The sequence below is a fragment of the Propithecus coquereli genome, unplaced genomic scaffold (assembly GCF_000956105.1).
Source record: "Propithecus coquereli isolate 6110/MARCELLA unplaced genomic scaffold, Pcoq_1.0 Scaffold376, whole genome shotgun sequence".
NCBI classification, from domain to species: domain Eukaryota; kingdom Metazoa; phylum Chordata; class Mammalia; order Primates; family Indriidae; genus Propithecus; species Propithecus coquereli.
The window spans coordinates 578,548-602,562 of NW_012149463.1; the positions used below are offsets into that span (position 1 = coordinate 578,548).

The following is a 24,015-nucleotide window of genomic DNA, read 5'->3' on the forward strand; positions in this document are numbered from 1 at the left end:
AATGTCAGATCTAGAAAAAAAGTACATAATATACAAAAACAGCATGTATTCTCCAGTATCTACCACCAAAAAAAAAAAAAAAAAAAGTGTGGCTAATCTATGGGGAGTGACTTTATAATCTAAATGCAAAGGCATATATTTGAGGGGGGAAAAAAGATTTGTAGAGATTTTTCCCTTAATTTGATTTTTAAAGAAGTTCTTTTTATTTTCTTTTTGGATCCTAATAAAATCCTTAAAAAGTCTAAATGAAAGTATTAAACATACTGAGCTTAGATTTCACTATTATCCACAGCTACAAGAGTACCTCTGACTAGACTTTTAAACACACCCTTGCCACTCCTTCCCTCCCTTCCACCCCCTCACTCCCACCAAAAGAATTTAAAGAATTTTCAAGTTCACAGGAAATGAAAGAGGGGGTCTACAACTTAAATTTCACTGAAATTGACTTAAGTTACTACCACAATCTCTTTTCTATTTTGCTTACTATACATGGAATATTCTTATTTCCTATATTTTTTTCTTATAACAAATATTCTAATTTAAGTTTAGACTCATGAAATATTCAAAACTGATAAAAGCATTCCATCTTGAGAATATCGACAAAATTCAAGTAGGAATAAAGGTGAATAAACAGTTAAAAGTTATTGTTTTAGCTCTTCTCATCCACTTATTTATGAGCTATTATGTGTATGTGCATTTTAAATTTTTTTCCAATATATTGCTTCAACCATTACTTAGCTAAAAGGTACTGGGCTCTTCATTAAATCATTAATCACAAAAAAGATTCTTTTTTAAAAAATAACTTGGTAGCCCCTTCTCAGGGTTACAAGACACTCCAAAAGCTATTCTTCCTTTCTTTAATTTTTAGTTTTGAAATAACTTTAAAGTTATTTAAAAAAAAAATAAGTGGAAGATCCCATATCACCTTTACCCACCTTCCAATAACTTAACATCTAAAATAACCAGAGTAAAATGATCTAAATATTCAAATGTCACCACTTGCCCTAACAGTGCTCTTTTTTCTCATCCAGGATCAATTCCAGAGTCCCACAGCACATTTTCTCAGTGTTCTCCACTCTATGACAGTTCTTCAGCATTTCTACATACCTTCAAGACTTTCGGGGAGTACTGGCCAGTTAATTTGTACAATGCCTTCAAATGTGAGTCTGATGTTTTCTCCACTTACACTGACTTTCTTTTTAAGTAAGCATATCCACAGATGTCTCCTCCTCAGTGCATCATATTAGGAGACACATGATATGGATATGTCTTTTTACTAGTGATGTTAACTTTGATCATCTGGTTAATTTGGTGTTGCCAGTTTCCCTCACTGCAATGGTATTGATTTTCCCTTTATAATTAATTAACTAATCTTGTGGGGGGGATACTTTGAGATTATGCAGATAACTGGATGGTGTGATATATAACAATATTTCTCATCATACTTTCATCCATTAATTTTGGCATCCACTGATGATTCTCGCTAGCAACAATTACTACTGTGGCGTTTGCCTACTGGTGATTTCTATTTCCATCATTCCTTCTACATTTTCTAATTGGAATTCTACTGTAACAAAGAGTTATCTCTTCTCCCTCATTTGTTTATTTATTCATTTAGTTACTTATATCAGTATGGGCTCATGCATGTTTTCTTCCCTAGGGGTTATAATCTGTTACTGTCATTATTTACCTTGTTTCTCAAATTGTCCCAGATTTGACCATTGGGTCTCCCCTTTGTATATATTAATGCATTCATTAGACTTCCTTCTGATTTGTTTTAAAAAAAAAAACTTCCATTGGCGAATGCCAAGTAATTTCTTTGCATGAGGGATCATGATGGCTAAGACTAGGCTTACTACTTGCATTAGGACCAAAAAATCCCAAATGTGTTGTACTATCACGACCCTTGCTCATCCAAGACCTTATGATCTTTGATCTGTATTTTATACACATTATTATAGAATTTTCTCTTGTCACTATTGGGATTAGGGGGATGATTGTAGCTAAAAAAGGGTAACAAGAAGAACCCTTCACAGTGCTGGAATTATTCTGTCTTGACTATAGCAAAGTCAACATCCTGGTTGATATTATACTAACACAAAATATTATAATACTAACAGGAGAAACAGGATAAAGGATACACAGGATCTCTCTACATTATTTCTTACAATTGCATATGAATCTACATTTATCTCAAACTTAAAAGTTTTATTTTAAAAAGATAATGACTCTAGTTAAGACTAGTCATCAAAAAAATTTTTTTTAAGATAAGAAGAGTCTTAACTCCAGAATGAAATTTCAGGAGAAATAAGATAATCACCACAGTACCCAAACCCTCTTAGATCCACTGATTATTAGCTTCTAGGAAAGTTACTATCAGGCCTCCCCAGAATGACCAGCTAACGATTAATTCTTGTTCCCCATCTCTTCTTTTATTAGCTTTTATGTTGGGTAGAAACAAACAGCATGGGCTAGAGAAGACCAGAAAAGGCGTCAAGAGCCATATATTACGGGAAGTGTTGGTTTGACAACTTAACTGCCAATGAGAGCAAAATATAAATTTTTATTTCAATTTACTTAGTTCATATTAAATATTTAAAAAGTTCTAAAGCTCTACAATCTATGATTTTCAACCTGTGGGAAGCAAGGAATGAGAAACCATAGCAAGAGGAATAGAAATTTAGTTCCAATGACAAAACAAAGTTCCTCTTCAAGTCACTGACATCAACTCCTAAAAACACTTTTTATACATAATGGATGTGAAAACACAGAAATGGTGGAGGCAGGACAATTCAAAATGCAAGGACTAAATTTTCCCCTCCACAAAAACTAACCCTACCACCACCTCACCAAGGGTAAAAATCCTTTCACAGACAAGAGAACAGGAAACACCTACAGCAAGAAACACATACTTTTTAGAGTTCAGTAAGTAGTGGTTAATTAGCAGATGAGACCAGAGGTAGGTTTTTCTTTCCTAAAAGATAAAAATCATAATAGTCAAAATAATGTGGCAATAAGCTTTTTTCTCCCTACAAAGACTAACATAATCACTAAACAGATTTTTTTTAACTAACTATATATATTCTAGTTCTGATAAAGCTATAAAAGATCAATTATATGTACTATAAATTGCTTCTGCTAATTTACCTACATTAATCTATCTAAACAAAAAATGGCATAGAAGAGTAAGAAACTGTTCTCAAAAGACTCAATACAATCATCACATTGTATCACCACAAGTCAAGTTCAGGTTTTTATATAAGTAAATTCATTTTTGCCTGCTCAAATTCAGAAGTTCTGCAACTCTTCCAAAGGACGGAATGCTTGAAAAATCACATTATCATTACAGATTAAGAAAAACTACTACATTTAGTATAACTAAATGATAAATCAGATACTTCATACTAGATTCTCAGAATGAACATGCAGTAGAAGATATTAAAGTTTAAGGGGAAAAAAATAGTATAAGTAAGAAATCTTAAAAGTCAAGAAAATTATATTTAATAACTTGGATTTTTTCCTATAATTAGGAAATGTCCTATCATCATCACATGCCTTGATTAGGCTGCACTGGCATAATGCAAGCATAGTTTAACATAATGAGTAGTTGATACAGATGTGCACACATTCAACTGGCCTGTCCAGCAGATTCTACTCCTGTAGTATTTCTAATCCATCTCCACAGCGTAATTCAGGCTCCCAATTATCTCAAGCTTGGAGAATAAACGTCAGCCCTTAACAGAATTGGTCTCTTTCCACTCCTCTCTAAACCACAAGCTTCTATACTCAGTGGAGTCCATCCCCCAGCCAACCCCTTGGCTCCAAGCACACTGAAGAAAGGTCTACACATGTGTTCCTCACATGTGCTACTCATATGATAGTAGGTCAATCTGCAATATCCTTCATGTCCCTTAGTCCACCAGTGGACTCCCCTACAACTCGAAACACATTCGTATATAGAAAGTCCACCTCCTCTTCAGTGCTGTCATAGGATAGGACCCGCATGACAGCACTAACGAATCACAGCCTGCTTATAAGACAGATGGGTGAGTTACTTGAGGGACACACATCTCACATCATCTTTGAATTCCCAAAGCCTGGTAAATAATATTTTATTAAAATGTGCTACAGTAAGAACTATCAACACGCTTTGCACTGAATAGTTAATGTACTTTCATTTAATCTGCAAAACAACCTCAGAAACCAAACATCATTTTACAAACAAGAAAATGGTTACCAAAAATGGGGCAAAGAGAAGGAATATCCCATAAAATGCAGATATCAAAGGACCATCGACTATCGGCAGTCTCCGTATCTCCCTAGTCTAGACCAAAGTTACCTCTGCATAAAATTTATAAGACAAGAAACAAAATTTTTGAAGTTAATTTTCACCCGAGTCAAGCAGAAGCAGAGTCTTTCTGTGTTTCTAAAGGTTATCAGATCATTATTTCAGATAATAGATTTATATCCGAGGCATATCCCACTACAACTTTATGCTATTTAAATTTCAAGTATCACCAAAGAAAGACAGATTTTGATAGTTTAAATCACCCAAAATCTACCCAGATAAAGTTTTTTTTTCAGGTTCAAAGTAAAATTAAAAAAGAAAAAAGGCATACTAAGGTTTCTTATGAAGCAATGAATATTTTATTTCAAGACTGAATTTTGGAGTGATAGAGCATCCTTCCTTAGAGACAGTGAGATTAAATAATAGTGATAGAAGGTTTTAACTAGTTTTATTTTTATTTTATGTTCTTACTTGAGGGGAACAAAAGCAAAATGTTAGCAACAACATAGTCTTTTTTTTTTTTTTTTTAACTGTTCTCTGAAATTCCAGGGTTTGGGAAAGACTGTGACTGCATTAAACTAATATCTGCACACAGCACTGCAGTTGGAGAGATTTTCATTTTGAACCTCAGCCAAGATATGCAAAGCTAATTATGGAACTGTTAATTACTAAATGTTTAAAAGGTTATTTGAAGGCAACTAAGCTTCCACTAGTATTGCAAAAGAATGTTAATAATTTTACCATAAATTTAGGTCCTTACTTGTTTAAAGTCACATGCTAATACAGTTTGAAATTAATATTTCAGTTATAAATGTATTTTTAACCAACATATCCAAATATCATTATTATGAAATCTAAATGCCTGTAGCCAATCATTTCTTTGTAAGACATGCTTTTACATTTGCATACAGACAGTTCAGTTGTGTTTTACCAACAAAAATTACTTAAGAAACAAATATTACCAGAGCCCAAAAATGCTCCAAAATATAAATCAAAGTATAAGCTATCAGACAAAGTAAGATTATTAATTAGGAGGAGATGAGGTGGGGGTTATTTTACACATACCATTTTTTAAAGTAACTTTTACAATTATCTACAAATACACTAAATTAGGTCTTTAAAGAAGAAGAAACAATTTTGCCATAGATGTTTCACCTGAAAAACTAAAAACATTATGCATTTAAATGCTTTACAGAAGCAACTTCAAAGGGCCTGAACTCAGTAAGTCAATAAAATGGTTTAGAAAAATCATTTTATTGTATAAGCCTTGGGGGGTAAAGCTGTTTGTAATTTATTTATGTCTTTTACTTCACCGAGTTGCTTTGGTGACCAAGCTTCTCATTTAAATGATTAAAGACACAAACCCAAATAGTTAAATAGAGCAATTACTTAAGAGTCCTGTTTTTCAACAGAGGTGCCCAGAAAAATAACAGTAGAATGTTTAGTGCTCATTATTTTCAAAGGGGTTTGTTATTTAGAATACAGTGCCTCATTGACTAGCACTCAGCCAGGTTTCCAGACAATATGAGACACACATTGGATTAAAGAAGACTTTTTTCCTCCTCTCAGAATACTCAGAATATCAGGTGAAATAGTGACAGCCTCTTGAATCTGAATATGCATGATATGGCTAAAAATTTGGATAACAATTTCTTTTGGTATTTCTCCTATTTCCCCTCTCTAATGACATGTCTAAATAAAAAGAGTTCCCATTTTCCAAGTGGGCATGAAAAGTTCCCAATTGATTAAAGTTCCTGGGGCTCTTCTCACCTCAGATTCGCTTCTAGCCAACTACTTGGGTTACATTAGTGACATCAGGATTAACTGTAGGCAATTGATTGACTACAAAACTATGTCTTCACAGAGTTTGGGAGAGGAACTGGGCTGGCAGAAATTAAAAAAGAGAAAGAAAAATTGAATTTAGCAAAAAAATTTATATATTTTCCTCTATCCTTTTCAAGCTCTTTCTTTTCGCCTATAATGAGAATCACACAAACTCCTTTGTCAAATCTATCCTCAGAAACAGAAGGAAGCAGGACAGCAAAACTTTCCTAATTCACGTCCTTCTGTTCATGATATCAAGCTTAATTTAACAAGGTTGCTTGTCTTATATTACAGAATTCTAACTTTTACATTCATGAGAAAAGACTATAGGGAAAATTTTCCAGCGTTGTATTTACAAAGTACTGCTAATATAAAAAGCACCTACTACAAAAGAATTCTTTTTTTACTTTTGAGTAAATTTCAAACTTTTATAAGATAGATTATTTCTGACAAATCAGGTAAAGATGAAAACATTCACATTTCAAACTACTTTCTCTTTAAAACAACAAATAAACGTGTGGGTTTAGTAATAACGTCCAAGTTAATAGAGCTGACACTTAGGAATGTTCAAAATGTTTGGTAAGTTTCTCTATGAAGGTTTGGTGGAGTAAATGTGCTGATTTCAGATTGTCAATGGAGCTTTCACGTGTGGTGTTAGTAGCAATCAGCCCACTTAACTTCTGACTCAGGCCAAGTTCTATGTTGGGTCAGTTTTTATCCTATTCAACACACAACTGGCAGGGGAACAGCAAAGTTTAACAGTTCATTTATGTGGCACCATCCCCACACTGTCACAGAAGAGGTTTTGTCTCCTCCAGTATGTGGTGACCCACCCACCCACACCTGACCCGTAGGTTTCAGTCACTGCTATTCTTCTAACTAATCAACCAAAGGCCCGCAGCATCATTTTCTGACCAGCCTTGCTCAGGATCTAACATTCCCAGCATGTGTAATCTCACTTGGCACTTCGAACAGTATTTTTGAAAGGTACTGAAGTATTTCACTGAAATCTGCTTTTCCTTCACACTGAGGCTGGGAACGTGCATTTTCAGATGCAGAAGACTCTGATTCAACTGACAAGTTTAAACAAACAGTAGATGAGGAAGGCACAGGAGAGTCAGTGCAACACCAAGGGAAAGACTAGATCAAAGCAGGACATTCCTTGCTTGTGATAAAAATAGTCTTTTAGAATAGAAACTTTCCAGGCACACTGAAATAAGTTTTCTTGTAAAATTGCTGCCCATCTTCACACATTTGATAAACATGTGCAACCTATCCACAATACCCCAGATGTGACAGCTCCATCAGGGAAAATGAAAAATCAAAAACAGTACCAGGTGTCATTCTTGGGGCTTGTCCAATGGCAGCCAGTGGAAGATTCTATTTTATTCTGTTCTCCTCACATTAAATAATAATAATCAACGTCAGAGAACGAGAGCATTTGGATTTGAACAGATGGCATCCAACACCTAACAAGCAAAGCAACTCTTCCAAGCATTAGGTCCTAAATGTCTGATGGTCCCAAGGATCAGGAGGGCTTATTTGTCTTAAGAGGGTTGGCAAGCTGGATCCCCTGTAGTCACCAACCCAATGCTTAAGAATATGCGTCATTATCCAGTCAGCAACTAAAAGCAAAGAAAATCAAACCACATTTTTATAAAATTTCACCCTCTCTAGTCCAACTTGAAACGACCAAATCCGACCCCATCAGCAATTCCTCCACTTAAAGTACGAATAAGCCTGAAGCTAAACAAATGTATAAAGGTTAACAAACTTATCTAATTTTGACAAGGTTGTGCAACACCAAAAGAATCCGCAGGGTGCCCTTCCCGTGAGTGCATTTGAATACGCCTGCTCTAAAGTTATGTCTGCAATTGAAACTAAAAGCACTAGCCTAGCTATTCAACTTCTTTTCCCCGTCAATGGAAAGCAGCATCCGTTTTTCAAAAAAAGCAAATAGTGACTATACAAACATCTCAATGTTTTCCTTTGGAAGGCCCACATGGATTTTGTCTTTCGAACAATCACGCAAGTTTCCTCCTGTACCCTTGCAAACACCACGAACTCTAAAGACAGAAGGGTCACACGCAAGGGGAGGAAGGGACCTGCAGTCAGGGGGCAACACTGGCTGGCTGCCGGGAGGTGAGACCTCACCCCCTGAGGTTCAGACAGCGGCTGGGGGAGAGGGAAAGCTAATTAGAGTATCCCCCCCCCCCGCCACACACACACCCCGCCCGGCGAATGTAGGGGGAAGGTCAGCAATGGGGAGGGGAATAAAGGAGGAGAAGAATATCAAAGGCAGGGAAAAATAAAACCGGGACGGCCAGCAAAAGACTCGGAGGTGGGATGCCGCTGGAAGTTGGGGGTCCTGATAGAATTGGGGTGCTCGGGGTGAACTGTGTCAGGAAAGGAGTGGGGGGGGACAGGGGAAGGCGCAGTCCGCGAGATGCAAATGCGGCCAAGTGCAGGGGGCGGCGGTTCTCACCTGGGGGGTCCTCTCGGCGGGGTTCTTCATCACCGCTTGGCGGAAGCTGTTATCCACGTAGGACGCCATCTCCCGCCGCGGGCCGAACCGGGGCCGCTCCGCACCCTCGCCGGCCTCCTCCCAGCCCGGCGCAGCCGCTGCCTCCGCCCTGCGCGCTCCGCCCGCCCGAGGCTAATAAGCCAAACCGCGCGGCGGCGGCGGCGCGGGGCCCGCGGGGGGGGCGGCGCGGCTGGGCCCGGCGGCCCCGAGCGCGGGACAGGCGCCCGTGGCGCGCCGCTCCGGAGACCAGCGGCGGAGAGTGTCCCTGCGGCCCCGAGCCTGCGGCGCGCTCGGCCGCGGGGAGCTCCCCTTCCTCCTCCTCCTCTTCCTCTCGCCGCTCGGCCGGCTCCCTCCGGGCCCTGGCTCGACACGCCTCCCCCGGCTCCACTCGGGGGACAGTAGCGGCTCCTCCTGGTCCCAGCAGGCCCGAGTTATTTTTAGGGAGGTACGAGTGGCAGTGCGGAGGGGGAGGGCTGCAGCAGGCGGAGCCTCCTCTCCCCCCTTCTCCGAGGGTCGCCCCCTCCTCTCAGGAGCTCGCGCCGCCGCCCAGGGGTCTCCGGGAAGCGCTCGGGTCTCCCGCGTCCCCAGTCCTCGGGCACTTGGGCGCCGCGGCCGCCGATCGCGAGGACGGACCGGGTGGGTCTCGCTCAGGTACGGGCGCTGCGAAGCGCGATCGCCTCGGCCACCGTCGCCGCCGCTCCTGGGCTGCGTCTACTGCGATCGGCCGTCCCTCCCGACTGCTGCTGCATCCCCTCGGGCCGCCGCGCCGCCGCCGCCGCCGCCTCTGCTGCTCGGGCCGCCGCCGTGGGCTCCGCCGCCGCCGCCTCCCCCCATCAGCGCGCCCGGAGCGGAGCTGCCCCGGCGCCCGCGCCGCCGCGGCCAGAGCAGCCGGCCCGCGCTGCAGCCCTCCGGCCCGGGCGCTCTCCGCAACTTTGTTCCTCGTCTGCGCGGGCGGGGGAGGGGAAGAGGGGCCGCGGGCAGCCCAGGTCCGGACTCCCGGCGCCGGGCGTCCGAGGGCCGAGAGCCGAGCGCCGCGCACAGCCCCCTCGCAGAGCGTGTTTGGGAAGCGGCGATTCCCCTCCTCTTCCTCCGCCTCTTCCTTCTGCGCCTTCTCCGGCCGCCCGAGCCGCTCCTCAGGGAGGAAGCGGCCTCCGGGGCTTGTTGCTTTGTGCTGCAACCATGGTGAGGAGTGAGTGACAAGGCGGGGGCCAGTCGGCGGCCGCCGCATCATCGGGGGCGGGGCGGCCCGTCGCGCCGGTCCCGCCCCCTGGCGCTCCCCGTGCGGGCCCGCCGGCCGCGCCCTCGCTCGGGAGCGGCACCTTCGCCGGCGGCCAGGTGAGCCGGCGCTCGGGCCGCGGGGAGGCGCAGAGCCCACGGCCGAGCCGGCCTGGCCCCGAGGAGCGGGCGCGAGTCCTGGCGCCCAGGCGAGAAGCGCAGGGCTCTCCTCCCCAGTCCCCTCCCGCTGTCTCACGCCGAGCCCCCTGCCCACACCCGGGGCAGGAGCCAGCAACTTGGGGTCGCCTCCCTCAGACTGCCCTTGGCGCCACGCCGCCGCCCCGGGCTGAAAGTTAACCAGCGGCAGAAGTCCGGCCCGCAAGCGTGGGCCGTTGGCCCCGAGTTACTTCCGTGGCGATAAATCCTGTTAGGGTTTATTTTGCTTATTTGTAATTTACTGCACCCTCTTATGCCTTCCGTGCCCACTCTGGCACCTTCAGACACTAAAATGACCACGAAATTAAGGAGATAGGTTTCAACACCAGACCCAATACCTCCCCCAGACACATAAACATGCCAGATTTTATAGATAGTCCAAGGTGACAAGTTCTGTGACATAATCAGAAACATTTATTGGTAGATCTGGCTTTGCCTTAGCAAACCTCTAGATCCCAGATTTCCAAGCCAGACTCATTTGTTGCAGAGATCTTAATGAGTCCTTTAAGGTATTACTACTGCCTCCCTGAGCCAGGTCTAGGTGTGTAAGGTCAACCCAAAAGCAGAAAGGTCGCTAGCCAAGCATCGGGGACTACACTACTGTTCTGGTCCCAGAGTTTTATTTTTGTATGCCATATATGCACACAAGTTCATGTTTTGATGTCTGTATGGAGTCTAAGAGGAAGATTGTTAATTTATGAGCTACTACATTGAACTTTTTCCAGATTTTCAAACATGCTTTTGCAACTTCTAGTTTATTTTAAACATTAGGAATAGGTTATCAGCTAACACAGCAGTCCCCAACCTTTTTGGCACCAGGGACCAGTTTCATGGAAGACAATTTTTCCATGGACTGGGGAGAGAAGGAAGGGATGGTTTCAGGATGGTTCAAGTGCATTACATTTATTGTGCACTTTATTTCTATTATTACGTTGTAACATATAATGAAATAATTATACAACTCACCATAATGCAGACTCAGTGGGAGCCCTGGGCTTGTTTTCCTGCAACAAGACTGTTCCATCTGGGGGTGATGGGAGACAGTGACTATAAATACTAACGAAGCTTCCCTGGCTCTCCTGCCTGCCCTCCTGCTCACTTCCTGCTGTGTCGTCCGGTGCCTAACAGGCCAAACAGGCCACAACCCGTACCACTCCGCAGCCCGGGGGTTAGGGACCGCAGAGCTAACATTTTGAGGTCCTTAAATCACCTGTGTGGCACTAAACAGCTTGTGTGGCTTCCTAGAGAAGGGACTGTCCCTGCCCAACCTTGTGAAACTGAATCTAAGTTATAAATGGTACCTATGGAACCTTTTCTATTTCTCCTGCTGGAACTACTTTCCCCTTTTAGTTGAGCCCCAACATCAAATTGTCTATGACATAGACCACCACCTTCAAAGCAAAGGAACATGAATAAGTGCCAATATAGCTCTGTAAAAAGAAGAGAGACGGATAAAAGAATTCAAACCCAATGAAGTGAAACAATGTACCTGACATCTCCACCTGGTGTCTAATAGACATCTCAGAATTAACATGTGCAAACCAGGCTCCAGATCTCCTGCCTCAAACATGCTCCACCCACAGCCTTCCCCATCCCAGTTAATGACATCTGCACCATTCACATCACCCAGGTGAAAAACTTTGGAGTCTTTCTTGACTCCTTTCATTCTCTTATACCCCGCAAGAGGCAGTAACACCTGTCAGTTCAGCCTTCAAAATGCCATATGTGGACTCTAACCTCTGTCTACCACCTCTACTGCCATGACCTGGTCCAATCCAGCAACATCTTTTGCCGGCCCTTTGCAATAACTACCTGCTTGGTCTCTCTGTTTCTGCCCTTGCCTCCTGTAGTCCACTTTCAACACAGCAGCCATAGTAGTTCCTTTCATTCCTGTTCACATCATTCTTCTGCTTAGCTCCCCATGTAACTCAAGGTAAAAGCCAAGGTCCCTCCCATGGCCTGAATGACCTATGGACCTGGTCCCCCTTCTTTATCTCTCTGACCTCATCTCCCACTCCCCTATTCCCTACTCATTTTCCCAGACATGGTAGTCTCCATGATGTTTCTGGAGCAATAAGCAAATACGAGGCTCATGGCCTTTCCATCTTCTGTTCCCTCTAATGCCTGGATTATCTCACCGCTCCTCCCCACCCCTCCACCTCTTTCCACCCCACTTGCAACCACCAAAAAATAAAGAAATAAAATAAAGATTCATAAAAACAACCAAAAAATTATAATGTTATCCCTCACCTTCATCATATCTTTATTTAAATGTCACCTTCCCTGTAACTCCACACACCCCAGTTTTCTTCCTTGCTTTATTTACCATCATCTAACATACTATATATTATACAGATGCTCCTCAACTTACATTGGGGTTATGTCCCAATAAACCCATCATAAAGTGGAAAAATTGAAAATCAAACCATCATAAATCAGAGACCATCTATACTTATTTATTTTTTTTCTTTCTGTACTGTAATGTAAGTTTCTGAAGTCAGTTGTTTGTTCCTTTTGTTCACTGCTATATCCTCAACACATGATAGGCAGTCAACAGATACGTATTAAATGGATAAATGAATTAGTAACTATTGTGTTACTTTGTATGAGATTATTATGTATATTATCTTGCTTGTGTCCCTGGTGAGGGAAAGAAGGCTGGGAGAGGAAACTTAACTTCCCTGAGCCTGTTTCCTGTTCTATAAAAAGAGGGGAAAAAATGCATACCCTGAAGATTTGTGAGAATCCAATATAATGCATGCAAATTGCCTTGCATAGTGCTTAAACCATAGTATTAACTCAACAAATGGTAGTTATTTTTAAGATCATTCTTATCATCCCAGTTCTTTGAGGTTAGTGGAACAGTTATTGTCATCTTGTTTATAGATGAGGAAACTGACACCCAAATAGGCTACGTGACTTGCCCTAGTTCAAGGCCTGCCTTTAACTTTAGAAGAGTCTGGAGCAATCTAACAAATGGATATCCATGTACCCCATCATAAAGATCATAAAGCCACAAATTAACTAGGGAGTACTTGCTTCTGGCCTGCAACTTGAACTCCCTTTTCTTCCCATCTCAGCTTCATTCCATCCCATGGAAAGGCTCACACATGAGGATCACCCAGCCCACATGTCTACACTGCATCACACTCCTCACAAAAGCTACCCCTTGGTGATTCCTCAGGCCAGGGTCTAGCCTTGGAGAATGAGGCCTGGATGGTCCAGGGTCCCAGGGGCTCAGAGAGTATAGAACTCCTTGCCCCATGGGGGAGGTGAGAAGCTAGAAGAGGGCCTTCCACAGCCATGGGCACTGGACATGAACCCCTCAGCCAGATCTCATAGCCAGAGATCTGGGAATTCCAGCTGCAAACCGAGCTCTTTTTTCTCTGAGTGTTCTACTGTGATACTGAATTATACCAATCCCCTCAGGTAAAGCATAATTGTATGTCTTATCCACCAACAAAATGACTAATTCAGTGTCAACTTCTAAGCTATCATTTAACTTCAATTAAAGCTAATTTTCCTACTATTTATAATTTACTTATCTACCTATGTCAATAAGGCTTATCACCACTCAGCATCTAGGACATCTGATACTTAACATACATTGCTGTTTTATTAACATTTAAGCACCACCAATGTGCTAGGTACAACATGGAAGACAGAATTAGACACAGATCTGCCACACTACCAATTAGTCTAAGCCAAACTGTGTCAACAAACCATAATCAAAGTAACCCATCTATTATGCTTCCTCATAAAGGCAAGTATAAAAATGAGAATTTCTTTGTTCTGTTCCTACTACCATCATATTATCTAGAAAATCATTAGAGAAAAGGAAGAGAGAGAGCACTGGGTTTTAAGTCCAGAAATACATTTCAAGTTCTGACCTTAATGCCATTCTACTTGTAACTTTAAAAGCCTTGATCTTTGCAACTATAAAATATGATGCATCCCTAAATATATAATGTAGGTTAGACATTTAGAGTCATCTTTAAAAGTGAGTTAAAATAATTTTTTAGGCTAGGCACAGTGGCTCATGCCTGTAATCCTGGCACTTTGGGAGGCCAAGGCAGGAGGATCACTTGAAACCAGGAGTTCAAGACCAGCCCAAGCAACACAGCAAGACCCCCATCTCTACAACATATAAAAATAAAAAAATTAGCCAGGCATCGTGGTGCATGCCTGTAGTCCCAGCTACTCAGGAGGCTGAGGCAGGAGGATCACTTGAGTCTGGGAGTTTGAGGTTGCTGTGAGCTATGATGACACCACTGCACTCCAGTCTGGGTGGCAGAGCGAGACCCCGTCTCAAATAATAACGATAATAATAATATTTTTAAAAAATTCCTGTGAGTCCAGCTACAGCACAAGATTTGGGAAATTATATACATAGTCATTTCCTTTAAAACACATTGAGTGCCTGCTGTTCAAGCAGTCAATAAATATTGTGTGCTTACTATGTACCGGATACTGATCTTGATGCTTGGAATACCAATGGTAAGACAAATATGGTCCCTTCCCTGGCCTCATGGGAGCTTGTTCCATGTGCCAAGCATTGGTTTAACTTTCTCACCTCTCCTAGGGGGAGAGTCGGGATAATATTAAATAGAAAGGATTGAGAAAGCTGCACTGCTCTACTAAGACAAGAGCTTCCTCTGGTTACCACTTTCTCCAATTGTCGCGGCCCTCTCAATGTAAGGTTTCCAGCTGAGAGAAGTTGAATTCTATTAAAGACATTCCTCACACACTCCCCCCTTCCCCAGAGACCTTTTTTAACATTGTTTTACAGTTTTACCTGTGTAGTCAAGTCAGTAAGAATCTGAGGAGAATGGAAGGCTGTCCGTCAGACACTGTATCCTTCTCAGTCAGACACTGTATCATTCTCAGTGAGCACACTCTGCTAGGAAATATTGTATCCACCTGCAAATGGCATTCCACAGAGTCCCTGATAGAGAATACAATTACAGACAGGCAGAGAGAGATATAGTGTGTTCACAGGATAGAGCTCATGATGAAGTTTGATGATGTGTATCGAAAGCACAATTAGAATATCAGACTCTTAGTTTTGATTTTACAGGAATCATAGCAAATTCAGAGTAGAAGCTGCTGCCAGGCAAGTAAGAACTACACTAATGTAGATGTCACATAGATGTTTAGGTATTTTGCAAGTGATTCTAGAAAAAGAAAACCATCCCCCCTGATTTATCAATAGTATTACCTTGGTTCTGTCCTGAACATAAAATTAAATAAAAATAAATCAAATAATATACGAACTAACAAAATTGTTCTAGTCAGTTATACTATTTTCCCCTCACACTGACGTAACTACTTTCTTCCATTGATTTGTTTGCATTTGAATTATTGGGCCAGTGGGGAGAACAACCTTCTTTATCTCCCTTATTGTGAGAAAGCTGATGCTGACATTTCTAAAAGGAAATGCATTGTTAAACTTTTGATCCACTATCAATTCCTTCTTTTGTTACCTAGTGTTTGGTATTTATTTTTATAAATTGTCCTATGGAATTATGGTCCAAGATCAGTTGGCCAATTTTTAAGGGGACCCATAAAGGAATTTTAGGTAAGATACACACATTGTTGTTTTGGGTTTTTTGAAACCTGAAATAGGTAAAATAAAGGACTCATTTTAAAATCTAACAATATAAATGTGCTACACAATCAATAAGAGTACTTAAGGCATAGATTTGTAGAGCCCACACTGGATGTCATGAATGCTCAAGTTAGTAATTCAAAGGAGGAAAACCCCCTTCCATTTCAAACATGCAAAGTTAACCCAGTAAGATAATTGTCATAATGGAGCACTGTATAAGACTGTAGTCTAGGTTTTTCCAGTTATGTTAAAGTGATTATACACAACTGAAATTCCATCTACAAACAAACTTGTATGCAGTGCAGAATTTATAAATGTGTTCCAAAGAAGATCAGCTACAATTATTGCCAGCTCTGGTCTCCAGGCGGTATTCAAAGGTAAATGCAAATGTGCTATAGTACAGCTGTCTACCATAACAGTGTCAAAATCAGACAAGGTCATTTAAGGAAAAAAAAACCACAGTATTCTTGGCCAGCTGTGATTTTTTTTAATGCCAATACTAATAATCATTCTGAAGTCATGATTATTTAATATTTGTTAAATCCAAGACTAGTGCTAGGCACCATATGTACATAAACAAAGACGAAGTGCCTATGTGTTGAGCTTACAAATCTAAATTAAGCAAAGGAAATGAAGGGCAAACAAGGGTGTGGGAAATACCCGCACTGAGGACCTGTTTAGAAAATGAGGCTATTTTTTTTTTATATTGTTATTTTAGTTTTAACTATCAGTAAGTCCATTATGTTGCAACACAAAAATTTAAGGGAGGGAAGTCAAAGGAGAAAAGCATGTTGCCTTTTTGGGAGTTGAAAGAGGAGGCCTTAAATATGAAATGGCAAAATTTAGAGACCTAAAGCAGAGCACAGTAAATGGCAAAAAGAGAGAAACTCTGAACATTGGATGGGATATGATACAGGGACGAAGTAAAGATAATACATGAGACATGGCTCAGAAGAAAATAGAACTGTCCAAGCTTTTGAGAGGCATATCACAACTGATCCTGGCCTTCTCCCACGTTTTTCTTATAGTAACATTTACTGATCACCTAAAACAAGTATTGTGAATGGTAAGTGCTGGTAAGGCATTTAAAACAGAGTTCAGTTTCACCTTATGCTTCTCTCACCTACAAGGAATGAGCCTGTGTCATCATCATAGCTTGTCTATAAGAATCCAGAGATAATTGAACCAAGTTATAGACCAATAAACGTCCTTGGTACTCCACCCCAACCTGGCCAGGTGCCACACAGATGGATCTATTGACACAAAAGAAATAGCATAGAAGTGATTGAAGTAACAGAATTTTATCACATTGCTACAGGGGGGCAAATGCAATCTGTATTATCGGTGGAGTCCATAAATGCAGTTTTTATGAGAGTACAGTGAAAAATGTGATATATGTGATATAGTGGAAAAACCTTGGAATTTGACATTAAACATCCCCGAATTTGAAAGCTTGTTGTGATACACAGTAGCTCTGTGACCTTGAGTAAACAATTTAACTTCCCTGAGCCTTAGTTGTCACCTTTGTAAAATGTGGTTAGTAGTAACTTCCTTGCTGGATAAATATGACAATGACTCAAAACAGGATTAATAAAAGCAAATACTCTTTCTCGTCTATCCCTTCTTCCAAAAAGGAACTGCATTAGTCAAGGAGTATTTATGTGGCCCTTCAAGTTTCTAGGAAAGATTTTAGTTTAAAAATATATCAACCTGTCCAATTAACTTTATAGAATTTTGAACTTAGGTAAAACAAGCTTTGATTTGTTGTAAATCACCCAGAGCCCCAAGTGTAAATAATTTTCCATTTGGATCGGTGGTTCCTCGCTGCAGATGATCAGCATCTTCACATGCTAAAAGTGCTGGCACAGCTACACAGAGCTGGCAGTCTCCAGAAAGTCTCCAGTGCTCCACAGGGCAGAATAGGAGCTGCTTACCAGACTTGTCAAACCTGAGTTCTGAAAGCATCTTTGCCTTTATCGAATAAATGAAAAACTAGAATTTACTATTACAAATATTTAGCCTATTACCAGGTTTATGTTCATTTTATAAAGCAAGAGATAGTTGCCATCTATTAATTTGGGTTATTGTCCCATTTTTCATATGGCAGAATTATCGATTCCAAATATTAATATGTTCAAATCTATACATCACAGTCAAAAGGCTAAATCTAAAATGTGTGTAATAATATCAAAGTGTATAATAAAATGAATTAGAGAGACATGATTTAATTATATTCAAAGATAATATTCATAGCAGTGTTTGTGATATTTGTAATTCCCAGGTTTTTAAAAGATTTTACAATGAAATCAATCTGCACCATTCCCTGGTATACCACAGGCCAAAGAATGATGCTTCAGGAGCTTCTCAATCCACTCTACCCAAAGTTAGCTGCAGCATTACAATCTGAGAGACCTAGAGGAATCTGTGCAAAATTACGTGATGCATTTCTTCCACCAATTTATCTTTATGGCGATTTTAAAAATATTTTCAAGACACGTTCTATGTAGTCTAACACAACTTCCATAAAGAACTATGAAAACTAGTGAACACAAAAGCACTGCAGAATTTCTGAAAGGAATAGTAGTAGCAGCATTGGCATGGGGGCTCAGAACAATTGGCTATCTCCTGACAATGTGCTACAAGAGATCTCAAAGAAGTACAGACTCTTTGCCTGATAGAGCACCTGTAGTTTATGTGTTACTATGTTAAAAGCAAAGCTAGCCAACTGCCAATATTAGAGAGTGGTCTTCTTTCTTAGTAAGACATCCTTTGACTCTTCTTTTAAACACAATGAGATGGGAATTGGAGAAGATAAAAACTTTACTACAGGGTTTCAATTCTCCCTTTTCCCCCATCAAACAAAATGTCAAGCAATGTCCAGACCATTTAATTGTCACTGCACAAGTTCTGTTCTTCCCCTGAAGTGAAAATCTTTTGAAGAATTCTAGGTCCAAGGTTAGGCTAGCTCATGCAAAACTGGAGAAAGGCCTTTAATCAAAGGATTTGTTCAGTAAAATTTGGATTCAGTCAAAAAGGCCACACTCAAGGATCCAGAAGGCCAAATGTGGCCCCAAGGGTGCAGGTTCCCCACCCCTGGGCTAAACCATGGGGATAACCTCTGTGAGCAAAGCCAGGAAACCATTGGGGGTGAGGAGGAATGGTGGGGGGGAGGATGTGAGTTCTAACTACTTTTCTTGCTTCCCTCCAGAAAGAAATTATGAGTCCATGGTGATACCTAGTCACAACTCTCACACTTCATTTGGCAGATGTTTAAAACACATCAGACATTGCAAGTGGGGGTGTGGGGGATGAAGAAAGTTTGGTTAATGGGTACAAACATACAGTTAGAAGGAGTACGTTCTAGTGTTCAACAGCACAGTAGGATGACCACAGTTAACAACAATCTATTGTGTATTTCAAATAGCTAGAAGAGAAGATTTGAAACGTTCCCAACACAAAGAAATGATAAATGTTCGAGGTGATGAATATCCTCAATATCTTGATCTGATCATTACACATTATATGCGTGTATCAAAATATCACATGTACCCCATAAATATGTACAATTATTATTTATCAATTTTTTTAATGCAAGCAGGCATGGTTGCTAAATGAAGAGCTATTAGCAGGGAATTCCAGATGTTACATATTCTTTATTATATGCAGTTTATCTTTGGAGGGGTTCACCAGACCTGGGCATATCTCATGTGAGAAAAATTATTACTGTCAGTAAATTTCAATTTTTCTTGTGAAAATCAATAGTTATTACCAGAAAATGCCAGGAGTCTTAAACACCATAGAGTTTTTTCTAAGGCGTTCCCGTGATAAGTTCTTAGAAAGTTATTTATACAACTAATACAAATGGCTGACAGGTATTGAGTGCTCACTGCATGTCAAGCACTGTTCTATGCCCTCCATGTGCACTGTCTTATTTAATCTTCCAACAACTCTACGAGGTCGGCACTATTACTATACGTGTTTTACAGTTAGGGGAACAGATACTTAGCAAGGTCCCAGAGTCAGGACCTAAACGCAAACTCTTTGGTGCCAAAGTGCATGTGTTAAGCCCTCATCATGTGAGTTCTCAAGTCTTCCTTATTTCTTCAACTTAGATCATCAAGTGCAATAATTAACCATTTGTTGGTAATTAAGGTGACTTTTAATCCTCAACCCTATTTTCTTCTCTATTTTCTGTCCTTGAGAAATGTGACGTTTCCTGAGAAATGTGACTATACTAAACCTGAATTTCATCCTACATGAAACCCCAGACCTCTGGACTTTCATTATTTATTTTCTCACAGGACTTCTGCACATATATGTTCACAGACACCTCAAAATGAACAAGTCCTACAAAAACGAATGAAGTACTTAGGGATAAATATAACAAGATATACTCAAGATCTGTATTCAGAAGACTGCAAAACACTGATACAATAAATCAAAAAATGTCTCAGTTAATGTTCACGGATTGGAAGATCCAATACTACTAAGATGTCAATTTTCTCCAATTTGATTTATTGAATCAATGCAATCCTAATCAAAATTCCAGGAAGCTTTTTTTAAAATAGATATTGACAAGCCAATTGTAAAATTCACATGGAAAGACAGAACACTTATGATAAAAAAGAACAAAGTTGAAGTTCTTCAAAGTTGAAGGACTCACATTACCATATTTCAAGGCTTACTATAAAGCTACATTCAACCAAGACTGTGATATTGGCAAAAGAATAGACCTATAGACCAATGGAACACAATAGAAAGGTTACAGATAAACCCACAAAAATATAGTCAATTGATTTTTGACAAGGGTGCAATGGACAAAGAACAATCTTTTCAACAAATGGTGCTGGAATAATTTTTACATCCAAATGCAAAGTCAACATATTCAAATTTAAACTCAGCATCTTTCTTTCAAAATCTTCTCTCCAAATATTCCCATATCTTAGAGAATGACACCACCATCCACCCACTTGCTCAGGCAAAACCATGAATCATCTTTGACTCACTTTCTCATTTTGGCCCCTGAGTTCAATCTTTTATCAAGTTATGTTAACTCACATAGCCAATCTTCCCTGCTACCACCCCTACTGCCCTTGAGCCAGTTCAGACATTGTTTCCCTTAAACCTTATTTCCTGTCTCCAATCCCCAAAAAATCCCTCCTAAGAAGAAGCATGGCTAGAAGTAGTAAAGGGAACCATCGCTTCCCTGAGCACCATTTGCAAAAAAATGGTGCTTTTTTAACATTTTTTAAAAGAATATGTTGATATGATGGTTTTTATGGTTATGATGAACAAATGTTACATTTTGTCAGGTTGAAAGAATTGCGTAGCAAACACAGGCAAAGGGTAAGACTGTTTTATCATGCAAGGGGCCTCCAGCCATAGTGCAGGGTCCACCATGAGCCCTGTTATGGAGGACCAGGCTCCCCTCCTGTTAGAATCCGCTTGCACATTTGCACAGTCGTGTTCCTAAACAGCAAATCTTATCACGTCATTCCAAAGCTTAAAGTCCTTCAGTGGCTTTCCAACACTTACTCCATAAAGTACAGTACTCTTTGCGTAACATTCAAGAGCCCTGCATGTTCTTGCCCAGGTAGGATGATTTAGTTTTCTCTCCCAACACTTTCTACCCACACTGCAATCTTTCCTAATAATTGGACCTAAGAGGATTTGCCAAACTCTCTGATTCCTTAATTCCTTGCATATGCACCTCCTGCCTATAATTCTCTCTTCTCCTTGATTCACCTGTGCAATTCCTACTCCCCCCCCACCCCGCTTTTTTTTTTCCTGAGACAGGATAGTAGAAATGGCTCACTATGTTGCCCAGGCTGGCCTTGGACTCCTGAGCTCAAGACATCCTCCCACCTCAGCCAGGAGGAGAATAGCTGAAACTATAGGCACATGCCGCCATGCCAGTTTTCTACTCCTTTTTGTTTGTTTGTTTGTTTGTTTGTTTAAGGACTCTCCTAAGCAAAGATCTGTGGAAGGGTGGTGTTACATACTAAATGGAGCAAGAGCCTGAGACATTTGAGTTCTAACCTAGATTCTATCTTGCCACAGACCAGCTGCTTGTCCAGAGGCAAATCACATACCTACCTCCTGTGAGCCCCAGGGCCTGTTTTAAATGAGGGCACTATTATCTAGATGACATATGGGAAGCACCTGGGAAGGGAGTCTGTGGCAATGGCAAAAATATTCTAGCCAGGTGAACTTGCTAACTTTTTTTTATCCAAGATTTGTATTGCTATATCCTGGGTCCCTTCCCTACCTGGTAATTTGAATTGGCTTCTGCCAACTGTCGACCCTCAGCTATTCCTCCATTAGTGTAACTATTATATTTAGAACTTGCCTGGTCTATGACCACTATTATTGTTGTTGTTACCATTAATACTAATTATTATATCATTACCACCTGATTCATCACCTCCTCCCTTTCCCACCACATAAATTAAGGCTCCTTACTCCATACTCCCATAATAGCTTATATGTTATTGTAACATTTTTTACATCATACTCTAATCAGGTGTGAAATATCTGCCTCTCCATTGACTGTGAACTCCTTGAGCACAGGGCCCATGTATTTTTATCTGTGTGTGTTCAGAGCCTAACACCCACCCCTGGTATACAACAGACAGTCACTGAGTTTTTACTAATTGGATGAATAAAGGAAGAAAATACATTTTATTGATTAGGATAGTACAAGAAATATTGCTTTATTGATCCTTGACAGGTTCTGAGCTGCTAGAAAGCTAATGTAGAAGAAGAAATTCATCAAAAGAAATTGGTTAGTTGGCTTTTAAAGGGCTGGACTTCTGAAATTGATCGAATTCATGTGTTTGTGTTTGTGTATGTTTGTAAATCCGTTTATCTAGAGTAAGTGACTAAAAATAATCTTAAAATTTTGATAAATTTAATAAAGTGGTAGCCTCCCAAATAGGTTAGAGACTATGAAAAAAATACAAAATATTTAGTTATATATATATCAACTATGTTTATTTTGACATTTAGCATTCTAGTTTTAGTGATTGTGGGGTTTTTTTTTGTTTTTTGCTTAATAATTTGCAAGTTAAAAACATCATGACACTAAACCTCTAAATATTACAGCATGTACCTCCTTCTGATGAGAACATTTCCAATATAATCACAATACCAGTATAATTCCTAAGAAATTTAATTAAATAATATCTAAAATTTAGTCTATATTCAAAGTCACTCGACTGTCTATAAAATACCTTTTTATTGCTGTTGCTGATTTCAGTAGGAGTTTGGGCATATCATTTTGTTTCCTTCTCAGTTTTTAAGGAAGGAGACTGACCTTCCTGAATCGAGTTAGCAGATGAAATTTAGATATACCTTCTTGTTGGAATGCATTCTAAAGATGGTTCATAGGGGCTGCAGCAAACGGGAGACATTTATGACGGGTCCATTAACACGGTGCTGAGTAACTGAAAAGACACACTAAACACATATCTAGGGTACCAGCATAGTAGGATCATGATTTTCTTTAAAGGTTTTGAAAGAACTCAAAAGAAAGGAAAAAAGGAAAATGAAAAGGGAAGAAGGGAGGAAGGAGAGAAGAGAGAAAGAGAAAAAAAGGAAAAAGAAAATGAGAAGTTGTTGAATGCTGCCTTACAAATTAGCATTATTTTTTTGAGAGTTGAAGGTGGGCTTGGCACACCATAATTTTTTCAGTGTTTACATTTTTAAGAGTCTGTATCCAGGGCTGGCTGACAGTGATGAAAGACTATGGAAAGACAATTCTGTATGATTTGAGGCACCTGCCCCAACCAGGCGCAATGTGTGAAATTAGACAGGGCTGTGTGCTGTGACTGGAATGAGTCTTCTTGTCTTCTTCGAGGACCACTTTGGGAGGGTGCTATCAGCCAAAAAAAGCATCTAAATGGAAATGTATACTTTAAAAAGTAACTAAATACGATTCCTTCTGTACTAGAATGGGTGGCAAGTTGCCTCCTAGATTATTCCAGGTGGTTGCAACCCTATTTAACACTCAGGTGTCAAGCGTTCTGGTTTCTATGCCTGCAGGAAGTTTTTAAGCACAAAATACATATGATAGTTTGCCCTACATATATCCCAACTAAATGATTGCTCTGAGCTCCATAGAGGTGGTCCAATAACTTTTCTAATTGTACCTCTCCTCTAAATATACTTCCTTATTTCCTACAAAAGAATAATTCATCCTCATTTGTATTCTTAAATTTGTAGATTGCTAAGAAATTCATAAAACACAGCAGGTACACAGGACCTAATCCTTAGTTTTTCAACGAAGCAGCTTTGAGTAACTTTAACAATTTTCTTAAATCACAATACCGTACTGATATT

The 24,015-nt window shown here is 40.4% G+C and overlaps 1 protein-coding gene across 1 annotated transcript in view; it reads right to left on the reverse strand.

The window, feature by feature from the left end:
• RAPGEF2 (Rap guanine nucleotide exchange factor (GEF) 2) overlaps window positions 1–8,750 on the reverse strand; it is a 295,150-nt gene extending 286,400 nt beyond the window's left edge. The window contains exon 1 of the mRNA XM_012651918.1: window positions 8,598–8,750. Coding sequence (XP_012507372.1) covers window positions 8,598–8,666 — 69 coding nt within the window. The 5' untranslated portion in view covers window positions 8,667–8,750. The remainder of the gene's footprint in view (window positions 1–8,597) is intronic.
• Between the last annotated feature and the right edge of the window lie 15,265 nt (window positions 8,751–24,015).